This window comes from Lepidochelys kempii, chromosome 6 (genome assembly GCF_965140265.1).
Source record: "Lepidochelys kempii isolate rLepKem1 chromosome 6, rLepKem1.hap2, whole genome shotgun sequence".
Taxonomy (NCBI): Eukaryota; Metazoa; Chordata; order Testudines; family Cheloniidae; genus Lepidochelys; species Lepidochelys kempii.
The window spans coordinates 21,427,711-21,439,943 of record NC_133261.1 but is presented as its reverse complement, the minus strand read 5'-3'; the positions used below and the strand labels follow the sequence as shown (position 1 = coordinate 21,439,943).

General features: G+C 45.5%; 1 protein-coding gene across 16 annotated transcripts in view; it reads left to right on the top strand.

The window, feature by feature from the left end:
- The window catches only part of PPP6R3 (protein phosphatase 6 regulatory subunit 3), a 138,525-nt gene that overhangs the window by 60,383 nt on the left and 65,909 nt on the right, over positions 1 to 12,233 (top strand). For all 16 annotated transcript variants that reach the window (XM_073347074.1, XM_073347073.1, XM_073347071.1 and 13 more), the window contains 4 exons: positions 5,136 to 5,201; positions 5,688 to 5,800; positions 8,095 to 8,208; positions 10,395 to 10,524. In XM_073347074.1, the coding sequence (XP_073203175.1) occupies positions 5,136 to 5,201; positions 5,688 to 5,800; positions 8,095 to 8,208; positions 10,395 to 10,524 (423 nt within the window). The remainder of the gene's footprint in view (positions 1 to 5,135; positions 5,202 to 5,687; positions 5,801 to 8,094; positions 8,209 to 10,394; positions 10,525 to 12,233) is intronic.

Genomic DNA, 12,233 nt, shown 5'->3' with positions numbered 1-12,233 from the left:
CCCTCTACTCAGGAGGTAGAGGAGGTTCATCTGGAGTTCAGGGGCAGGGGTTTCTACTCCTGTTGTTTTCTAATCCCCAAGGCCTAGGGTGGGCTCAGGTCTATTCTAGATTTGCGAAATATCAACAGATTCATGAAGAAATTGAAGTTCTGCATGGTATCCTTGGCTTCCATCATTTCCCTCCCTGGATGTGGAGCTACCCTCAACTTGAAAGATACATATACTTCCACATCCCACAGACATTTTCTGCAATTTGTGGTCAGAGGCCTGCACTATCAGTTCACAGTCCTCCCATTCGGACTATCGGCAACCCCTAGGGTGTTCACCATGTGCATGGCAGTTGTGGTGGCCTTTCTTTGCAGGCACCGGGTGCAAGTCTTCTCGTATCTGGACGACTGGCTCATCAAGGGCAGATCTCCAAGCCCAGGGGGAGGAACACGTGAATCTGGTGCGGGCAATGTTCTTCAGACTCGGTCTCGGCCTCAACATCGCAAAATTGACCCTGATCCCCACTCGGCCCCAATTAATTATGTTCTCTGTCTTGTTTCAGAGTAGTAGCCGTGTTAGTCTGTATTCGCAAAAAGAAAAGGAGTACCTGTGGCACCTTAGAGACTAGTACTCCTTTTCTTTTTGCGTTCTCTGTCTTGGACTCCACCCAAGCCAGGGCGTCTCTGCCCGAGTCTCGATTTCTGATCCTAAGTGCCATCATCGAAGGTCTCCATCGGTTCCCAAGCAGAACAGTCAGGAATTGCCTAAGATTGCTGGGTCATATGGTGGCTTGCACCTACATAGTGCAGCGAACAAGGCTGCGGCTCCGCCCTCTCCAGTCATGGCTGGCTTAGGTGTACAGGCCGAGTTGGCACCCTCTGGACAGGCTGGTCACACTGCCTCTTCGGATCCTCCAGTCCCTCTGATGGCTACAGCTGCAGGTAGTCTTTGCGGGAGTACCTTTCTCCAAGCCACAGCCATCGCTGTCACTAGTCACAGATGTATCGGTGGTGGGGTGGGGGGCATGCCTGGGCAATGTCAGGACTCAAGGTCTATGGTCCCAGGCAGAACTATTGTTACAGATCAGTGTCAGAGAGCTGCAAGTGGTGTGTCTAGCTTGTCAGACGTTTCAGGCCTGTCTTCAGGGCAAGTGTGTGTGTGTTGATGGACAGTACCACAGCAATGTGCTATATAAACAAACAGGATGGTGCTCACTCCTTTCCCCTGTCCCAGGAAGCTCTCAAACTGTGTGACTTTTGCATCTCCAACTTGATACAGTTAGAGGTGTCATACCTGCCGGGCTCACAAAACAAACTAGCTGATTGCCTCAGCAGGTCCTTTCATGGCCACGAATGGTCTCTCCACCAAGATGTTGCCAGCATTATCTTCCAGTGCCAGCAGATCTGCTCCTTCCTGAACCACAGCCCCGGCTCCATGTTGGACACTTTTCTCCTTTCGTGGATGAGAAAACTTCTGCATGTGTTCCAACCCTTCCTTCTCATCCACAAAGTCCTCCTCAAGGTCCGGTAAGACAAGACATCACTTATTCTCATAGCACCAGCAAGGCCCCACCAACACTGGTTCTCCACGCTGTTAGACCTCTTAGAGGATGCTCCCATGATTCCGAACCTCATCATGCAGGACCACGGCCGCCTCCAGCATCCCAATTTGGATTGTCTTCACCTCACAGCATGGAAACTCCATGACTGAACTCGTCAGAGCTTCAGTGCTCTGATTTGGTTAAGGAGGTTCTTCTGAGCAGTAGAAAACCCTCCACTCGCGCCACTTATCTGGCCAAGTGGAAACTGTTCTCTATTTGATCCTCCAGAAGGGTACCTCTCCACTCCAATCCTCAATCCACTTTATACTGGACTATTTACTCAAAGCAACAGGGGCTGGCAGTCTCGTCAATTAAGGTGCACCTGGCAGCTATTTCTGCTTTCCACCCAGGTGTGGTGGGGCAGTCAATATTTGCTAGCCCCATAGCTGGACACTTCCTTAAGGAGCTAGACAGACTATATCCACAGGTGTGGCAACGGATCCTCCACATGGGACCTCAGCCTGGTCCTCTCGAGGCTCATGGGACCCCCCCTTTGAGCCTCTAGCAACCTACTCTTTGCTCTACCTCTCTTGGAAAATGGCTTTCCTTGTGGCCATAACTTCAGCCAGAAGGGTGTTTGAGCCCAAAGCATTAACGTCTGAGCCCCCTTATAGAATTTTCTATAAGGACAAGGTGCAGTTGTGGACACACCCGGTCTTTGTCCCCAAAGTAGTTTTGCAGTTCCATACGAATCAGGACATTTTCCTGCCAGTGTTCTTCCCGAAACTGCATGCCAATGACAGAGCATATGCTCTGGTTGTTAGATATGTACTGGCTTTTTACATCAAGTGTGCAAAGCCGTTTAGAAAGTCGATGCAACTCTTCATCACTGTCTCTGAAAGGATGATAGGGCTTCCTATCTCATCCCAACAAATTTCTTCTTGGATCACGGTCTGCATCAGGATGTGCTATGACCTGGCAAAGATTCCAGCCCCAGCGTTCACGTCGCACTCCACCAGAGCACAGGCTTCATCTGCAGTGTTCTTGGCGCAGATCCCCATTCAGGATATCTGCAGGGCAGCAACCTGGTTGTCTATCCATACCTTTCCATCTCACTTTGCCATCACCACAGGATAGGGTTGATGCTGCATTTGGTAGAGTCTGCAACTTGATGAAGTCTGATCCCTCCTCTGGGGAACTGCTTGAGCATCACTTACTTGGGATTGACATGAGTGATCACTCGAAGAAAAAATGGTTACCTACCTTTCATAACTGTTCTTCAAGAGGTGTTGCTCATGGTCATTTCACGACCAACCTGCCTCCCCTCTGTTGGAGTATCTGGCAAGAAGGAACTGAAGAGTTCATAGGTCGTCAGGGAAGCTATATATACCTCCATGAAGGCGCCACTCCAGGTGGCTCCAGAGCTGACCCAATGGGTACCGCTAGGGGGAAAACCTGACAATCATGCATGCGGTTCACCCACACCTACTTGGAATGGACATGAGCAACATATCTCGAAGAATAACGGTTTCAGAAGTAGGTAACCGTTTTTATTAAAACTAATCACTTTAGATTAGGGATACTCTATATAAAGGTAGCCTTCCAAGGGTAGCTTCCTTCCAATGCACTTCAGATATTTTACAGTTGTTACATTGAATTTTTATTTATAAAAAAAGTATAGGAAAGCCTTTTTATAGTTATGAACAGAACTTTAAAAACTACTTTAATGTAAAAGTTTTGAAAAGCTCATCACTGATAGCTTCTTCCCTCTCAATTAACAATATTGTCTTCACTGGAGATAATGCAATCCAGATAAAGGAAACGTAGAAAATTACTGCAGATCTGGTATTTAATGGCACTGCATTTTTTTTATGAATTTATCACTTATGAAGCTCTGACTGGTTTGGTTGCGGGTAACCTGATATTGTCTTTTGCAAATGCGGCAAGTATGGTATGAGATCAGCAGAGCTACTTAAGCTCCCCTATTGTAAATGGCAGGGAGTTTTGGCAGAGTGTACTTGGGGAGGATTTCTTGCGATGAATCTTGCCTTGGTTTGCCAGCACCTAGATGCATTGACCACTTCAGCATGTTGTAAATGCAGTTTGAAGTCTCTCCCTCATCTTTAGAGGAGGGGCTTGGCTTGAGAGTTGTCGATTTTTAATATATTTGCTGATGAATCTGTTTAGGTGAGATGAAACCCACTTTTATATTACGTTTTATGTACTTAGGTTTATAAAAGCATCTGAGCCATCAATCCAGTGCCTCAGGAGTCTGTTCCAAAAGTTTAATTTTTTTTTATGTACGCAGATACAAATTAACTTGCCAACTGAGCTTTATTTTTTAATGCATTTTACTAACAGTTTGGTAACATGTTCCTCAGAGGGCTACATTGACTGTTTTAGCTATTTGCACTAATGCATTGGAGTTTGGGGATTTGTGTACACAGCAACTACGTGAAGATAAGCCTTCTGGGGTCCCAAGGCCTGTACATGGTGTTGCCGTTTTCTTCAGGTCCAGTATGGTAATGTATTTTTCCCAGAGAAGAGAGTTCTTTTCCTAAAAAGAAAAGGAGTACTTGTGGCACCTTAGAGACTAACCAATTTATTAGAGCATAAGCTTTCGTGAGCTACAGCTCACTTCCTCAGATGCATATCGTGGAAACTGCAGCAGACTTTATATATACACAGAGAATATGAAACAATACCTCCTCCCACCCCACTGTCCTGCTGGTAATAGCTTATCTAAAGTGATCATCAGGTGGGCCATTTCTAGCACAAATCCAGGTTTTCTCACCCTCCACCCCCCCACACACAAATTCACTCTCCTGCTGGTGATAGCCCATCCAAAGTGACAACTCTTTACACAATGTGCATGACAATCAATCACCAGCAGGAGAGTGAATTTGTGTGGGGGGGGTGGAGGGTGAGAGAACCTGGATTTGTGCTGGAAATGGCCCACCTGATGATCACTTTAGATAAGCTATTACCAGCAGGACAGTGGGGTGGGAGGAGGTATTGTTTCATATTCTCTGTGTATATATAAAGTCTGCTGCAGTTTCCACGATATGCATCTGAGGAAGTGAGCTGTAGCTCACGAAAGCTTATGCTCTAATAAATTGGTTAGTCTCTAAGGTGCCACAAGTACTCCTTTTCTTTTTGCGAATACAGACTAACACGGCTGTTACTCTGAAACCAGTTCTTTTCCTGTAAATTGAGAAAATAAGGAAGAAAACTTGGAAGATATGGAGCCAGTACGCCTCAACATTGTTGTTCATTATCTAGTTATAATGCAAAATGTCAAGTGTGATGTCACTTGTCTCAAAGCAAATAGAATGCCTTTTTCATAAATTGTATTTAATTGCTTTCCACGAAAGATTTATAGTAGGCCAGCAATAATCACTGGCACTACACATTTCTATCCTACTCTTGGTATCTACTCTGAAAATTTAGAATTTATTATACAAAAATATTAATTTGAAGAATAAGAATGCTACTAAAGAAGTTGTGATAGATGACCTTCAACATGCTCAGGTTATGCTTGGTATGTTTCTCTGATTTAATGGAAAAATACTGCCTTTTTATTCAATATCACTAAATTTTTTTACAGTGGTTAAATGAGGAGAGAATTATCCAGCGGCTTGTAGAAATTGTACATCCGTCTCAAGATGAAGATGTAAGTACTGTGTTGTGCTTGTCAAGATCTAGCTGTTTAACTTAGTAATTATTGCTGTTACAAGAAGTTATGATTCTAGTCGGCCTGTCTTAGGTAACAGAAAATCTTAAAGCAATATTGTAATCAGAAATAGGACTTTAATGTCAGTATTGACTTTGCTTATTTATGGAATTAGTACATATTATCAGATCTGCATCAGGGTCTGGCCCCTGAAATTCTTGAGGGGATGAGATAGGATGGCAGGAGTCCCCTAGCAGTGCTATTCTGCCATCTTGGTGGCAGTGGAATGGAGTCCTGTCTAAAGGCATTTGATGTTTAGAAATGTGTTTGAAAAAAACTTTACCTTCCCCTATAAAATAACACAGATTGCTTGGCATTTGGTCATGGTTTTTTGTGCACAGCTTCATAATTTCTGGGATGAGAAGTATTCTTTAGATAATGTGTAGTCCTATACTGCTCTTACAACAAAAACATTTTCTTTTTCAGAGGCATTCAAATGCATCACAGTCGCTCTGTGAAATTATTCGCCTGAGCAGAGACCAGATGTTACAAGTACAGAACAGTTCAGAACCAGACCCGCTGCTTGCAACTCTAGAAAAGTATGTTGGACAGTTTAACTTCTGATTTATTTGCTGTGTATCTCTGAATGGTGGCATTTATTTTTAGTTATTTGAAACCTTTTGGAAATAACAAGAATTACTTTCCCATTATGTGCAGCCAACAAAATGGATGGGTGTTTTGTGAAATAACTAAATTTATGAAAAAACGAGGAGTACTTGTGGCACCTTAGAGACTAACAAATTTACGTGGACATAAGCTTTCGTGGGCCAACACCCACTTTGTTCAGTGCATGCAGTGGAAAACAAGTAGGGAAGATCTCTCTCTCTCACACACACCCCCTCCCCCCCCAAAATGGGTGTTGCCATACCAACTGTAAAGAGACCAATTAATTAAGGTGGGCTATTATCAGCAGGAGAAAAAAAAACCTTTTATAGTGATAATCAGGATAGCCCATTTCAAACAGTTGACAAGAAGGTGTGACTAACGGGGGTGGGGGGTGGAATTATCATGGGGAAATAGTTTTTACTTTGTGTAATGACCCATCCGCTCCCAGTCTTTATTCAAGCCATTAAGCTTCCTCTCAGTGCTTCCTCAGCTCTCGTCCCCTAGCACCCCTACTTTACTTACGCTACATTGATGACATCTTCTTCATCTGGACCCATGGAAAAGAAGCCCTTGAGGAATTCCACCACCAACCTCAGCCTGGACCAGTCCACACAAGAGATCCACGTCCTGGATGCTACAGTGCTACTAAGCAATGGCCACATAAACACCATCCTATAGCAGAAACCTACTGACTGCTTTCATCCAGACCACATCAAACGATCCCTTGTCTACAGCCAAGCTCTACAATACAACCGCATTTGCTCCAATCCCTCAGAGACAAACACCTACAGGATCTCTATCAAGCGTTCTTAAAACTACAATACCCACCTGCTGAAGTGAAGAAACGGATTGACAGAGCCAGAACACCTAGAAGTCACCTACTCCAGGACAGGCCCAACAAAGAAAGGAACAGAACACCACTAGCCATCACCTTCAGCCCCCAACTAAAACCTCTCCAACGCATCATCAAGGATCTACAACCTATCCTGAAGGATGACCCATTGCTCTCACAAATCTTGGGAGACAGGCCAGTCCTCACTTACAGACAGCCCCCCAACCTGAAGCAAATACTCACCAGGAGCCACACAACAAAAACGCTAACCCAGGAATCTACCCTTGCAGCGAACCCCGTTGCCAACTCTGTCCACATATCTATTCAAGGGATACCATCATAGTACCTAATCACGTTAGCTGCACCATCAGAGGCTCGTTCACCTGCACATCTACCAATGTGATATATGCCATCATGTGCCAGCAATGCCCCTCTGCCATGTACATTGGTCAAACTGGACAGTCTCTACGTAAAAGAATAAATGGACACAAATCAGACGTCAAGAATTATAACATTCAAAAACCAGTCAGAGAAAACTTCAGCGTCCCTGGTCACTCAATTTCAGACCTAAAAGTCCCAATTTTCCAACAAAAAAAACTTCAAAAACAGACTCCAACAAGAAACTGCAGAACTGGAATTACTTTGCAAACTGGACACCATTAAATTAGGCTTGAATAAAGACTGGGAGTGGATGGGTCATTACACAAAGTAAAAACTATTTCCCCATGCTAATTTTTTTTCCCCCCTACTGTTACTCTTGCCTTCTTGTCAACTGTTTGAAATGGGCCATATTGATTATCACTACAAAAGGTTTTTTTTCTCCTGCTGATAATAGCCCACCTTAATTAATTGGTCTCTTTACAGTTGGTATGGCAACACCCATTTTTTTCATGTTCCCTGTCTATATATATCTTCCTACTGTATTTTCCACTACATGCATCCAACGAAGTGGGTTTTAGCCCACGAAAGCTTATGCCCAAATAAATTTGTTAATCTTTAGGGTGCCACAAGAACTCCTCGTTTTTTTTGCTGATCTCGACTAACACCGCTACCACTCTAAATTTATGAAAGTGAGTGAAGCTGAATTTAATTTCATATCACACACTTTTATGAATGGTGGGTCTTGTCTGATAGTTGTGCATTATGCTGGCACTTAACAGAAGCCTGGATTTAAAACATTTAAATCTGCCGCTGTGGGCTAATAACTGTCAGAAAAATGATGAAGGAAACCAGCTTGATATTGTAGGAGGAGGGGAAAAATGTGAAAATGGCTCTGAACCCCCACCCAATCTTGTCCAGCATTTTTACAAAGAAACACTGTAGCTATCTGTCTCTGTATAAATACAATTTTTTAAAATACAAAAGTATGTCTAACTGTTGATGTTTTCTCTCTAGGCAAGAAATTATAGAACAGCTACTATCAAATATTTTTCATAAAGAGAAAAATGAATCTGCAATAGTCAGTGCAATCCAAATATTACTGACCTTACTTGAGACAAGGCGACCAACGTAAGACTTTTCACCCCCTCTGTGATCACTTCCTTTGTGAGATTTGTGCTGCTGCTGAATTTACCTTTTGTAGAGGTGGCATGACTTGCATCTTTCCATGAACTGCAGGATATATTATACGCTCCCCACCTCCACACCCCAACAGGTGTCTGCCAGCTTCCCACCTGGAAGGGTTCTCTTGATCTAATGTAAAAATGTAGCCATATAAACTTTTTTAAATTGCATCCTTAAATACCAGCTTTATTTCTCGGTTTTTGAAATCCTTTATGCTGACTTTCATATTAGTCAGCTTCTGTTTATATACTACAGTGGTGGAATTATAAGTATCTGAGCACATCACTGTTCTCAGTTGTGGTTTGTCTCAAGAGTCTCAGATTCTATGAAAAGCATGATATTTAATGTTTGATGTGTTCCTACATTTCACAGCTTTGTCTTGATAGCTGGTGATGGCTCCCATCTGAGTGTCCCCTGCAACTGTTAGACCACAAGCCATTTCTGTCTGGTCTTGCTTTCCTTGTGTTTCAGCTTCTGCTCTTAAGTGATGCTAACAGTTGTGGTCCTTCATATCTGTCGGGGTCGGGTCCAGTCCATGGGCCTATTTTGACCCCCAAAGCATTATCTGCAACCTAGTTTTCAGGAGACTAGAACTTTTTCTTTCTTGTATCAGTCTGTTCCTTTTTTCTAGAACTGAAACAGGAGGAAGATGATGCACACTCCTTAATCACTTCCCTGTTTTTCTGCTCATACTTGCCTCTTTCAGTGTTTGAATTTTTTACTTGTTTAAGTGGATTCCTCTGCCAGAGGCACAGGGTTTAAGTTGGCAGCAGATCTGCTTTGAATTGGACTTGTGACATTACAATTTACAGCTGTCGTGCTGCAGGCATACATTGCGTCTCAAAACTTTAAGCTGTGAAGAAACACAAATGCTTCTAAATATTTTTAAAGTGACATAGGAGCATAAGTGACTGTCAGTGAAAGTCATTGGGGACTTAAGGCATATCTACACCACAATCTTAAATGGACCTAAGTTAAGAATTCTATCTCCTCATCGACCTAGCCCAGGGATGGGCGAACTACTGCCCTCGGGCCGCATCTGGCCTGTCAGACCTTTTTAATCTGCACGCTCCCGGCAATGCTTACCTCAAGCAGCTCCCGGAAGCTGCGGAATATCCCCCCTCTAGCTCCTACGCATAGGGGTAGCTGGGGGCTACTCATGCTGCCCCACCCCAAGCGCCAGCTTTGCAGGTCCGCATAGGAGCCGGAGGGGGAACATGCCGCTGCTTCTGGGAGTTGATTGAGGTAAGCGCTGCCTGGAGCCTGCACCCCTGACCTCCTCCCGCACCCCAATTCCCCCAGTGCTGATCCCTGTCCCACCCTCTGAACCCCTCAGTCCCAGCCTGGAGCACACTCCTGCACCCCAAATCCCTCATCCCCAGCCGCACCCCAGAGCCCACACCCCCGCCAGAGACCTCACCCTCTCGCACACCCCGACCTCCAGTTTCATGAGCATTCATGGCCCGCCATACAATTTCCATACCCAGATGTGTTTGTCCACCCCTGACCTAGCCACATCTGTCACACAGGGCATGAAATTTTTCACATCCCTGATCTGTGTCGCTAGGTTGATCTAATTTTTAAGTGTAGGCCAAGTGTTACATGCTTTTAAAACTTGTACTGTTTGGCACAAAGCATTTCCTAGGGATTAATGGCGACTTGCTATTTAATCAGTGTTGCCAACTCCATATAGCAGGAAGTGACCAGACAAACCCTCAGGAGGGGGGACCGAAGACTGAGCCTGCTTGAGCCCCATTGCCCCAGGTAGGAAAGCTGCAGCCCAAGAGCTTCAGCCACAGGCAGGGGGCCTGTAACCTTAGTCCCACTGCCCAGGACTGAAGCTCTCTGGCTTTGGCTTCAGCCCCAGGTGGTGGGGCTCGGGCTTCAGCTTTGGCCTCAGGCTCCAGCAAGTCTAAGCCTGCCCTGGCAACCCCATTAAAACGGGGTTGTGACCCCACTTTTGGGTCCTGACCCACAGTTTGAGAACCGCTACTCTAGATTTACCCCTTTGTGTATAGTCTTTTTCTAGTTGGGTTTACAGAGCTGGTGCTATGTTAAGATTGTGTCTAATTTGAGTTAATATTGTAACTAATCCTGCAATATAATCATCAAACTCTTCTTTGTATATTTAGATTTGAAGGTCATATAGAGATCTGTCCTCCAGGCATGAGCCATTCAACATATTCAGTCAACAAAAGTGTTTTAGAAGCCATAAAAGCACGACTTGCATCCTTCCATGAGCTACTACTTGAGCCCCCGAAAGTAAGTGGAATTTGTAACTCTACCAAATGAAAATGGAGACCAATTAGTCTGTCATTTAGTGATAAAGGCTTTAAAAATAATAGTTTTTCTTAGAGTTCTTGCTCATGTCCATTCCACATTAGGTGTGTGTGCACTGTCGCCAGAGATTTTTTCCCTTAGTGGTATCCATCAGGCTGGCTCTAACGTCCTCTGGTGTCACGCGCTCATGGACCACTATAAAGGGCCCAGTTCCCCACACCATCTCAGTTTCTTCTGAGAAGAAGATGGTCACTGGAACACCTTCTCTTGCTTCGGCAAGGCATTCATTCAGTGGTTTTTTTGTTCTCTAGTTTAGTTATCTTCCGTTTTAATTTCTAGTAGTAGTGTAGATAATATTACTGTATACAGTGAGGCCCCCCTCCCCTGCTTAGTGTAGAGGGGCTTCTGCTGCTGCTGGGCATGCCCTGGTCTCTGGGCTTCAAACTCTGTGCCTCCTGCGGCAAGCCTGTGCTTGTGGGCAACCCACACTCTAAATGTCTGGAAGAAGCTCACATATAAGAGCATTGCCAAATCTGCCGCCACTTCAAGTCTTATACAAAAAAAGACAGGGAGGCTAGACTAAGAGCTGTCCTAATGGAAGCCACACTTAGACCTGCATCAGAGACAAGCCAGTTGAACTCAGTGCCTCGGCTTCAATGTAAAGTACCCTCTGGCACCGCGTGTTTCTCAGCACCATTCCTCCTGTCCAGTACTGAGAGAGAAGCACAAGAAACTGGTCCGAGAGAGGATACTACCCAGTACTGAGGAAGGACAAATATGGGGAGTGTGACCCATGTCAGACCACTCCTCCACCCGTTCTGCTAGCAGCACCATCGACTCCACCCTGTTCGCAGGTGCCATAGAGTCCAGTGACGGGCCCCATCTGCCAATGCCAGGGGGACCTCATGGTGCCAGCGGGATCGCAGTGCCTTCCAACCTTGAGACCTTTGCAGTGGCCAGCTTCTGCTGACCCTGATGGGACAACTACTGGCTCTGATGAGCGTGTCGAACAGAATGGAGCATGTTGCCCCGAGCTCATATGCAGCACCAGGCCCTTCGGTACTGACCAGAGGAAAACTGGCCCTTCTGTTGTCGGCAAAGATGTCTCTGCTCCATTACTGGTTGATGGAAATGAAGGGTACTGCTCTCCCATGGTCTCCTGAAGAGTCCTCAGAGTTGGAGGTGTAATCCTGTGCAGAGCCAAAGGGCCACTGCCAATATCTCTCCTACATCCCACTGGATCTTGGTGTCTTCAAGCCAGCACCAATCCTCCTCCCTGGTTCTGACCAAGAAGCCAAAGAGAACCACGAGGGGAAGATTCCTCACTTCCCATAAGGGAAAGGACAGGGCTGGAGGAGAGCCAAGACCTGTGCCGGGCGACTTGACATCTCCATCACGGAGTCGGGCCCTAGCTCAAGTTGAGCAGTCCAGCCCATCCCGCACTATGCCTGCCACCCTGACAGTGACGAGGGCCTCTGTCATCTAGAAGTTCTGTCGACACCAGAGGCCCTGCAGGCAGCGAAGGAGATCCTGATGCTATCGGTGGTGCCCACACCAGCTCCGGCGGTACCCCGGTCAAAGGGTAAACCCGCTTTGGGGTCTTACTCTGTGTCGCCACCTCAGCAGCACCGCTCCCCATCGCGGGGGATGTCCTGCCAATGCTCGGCCACTCAGAGCCATCACATCAGCGA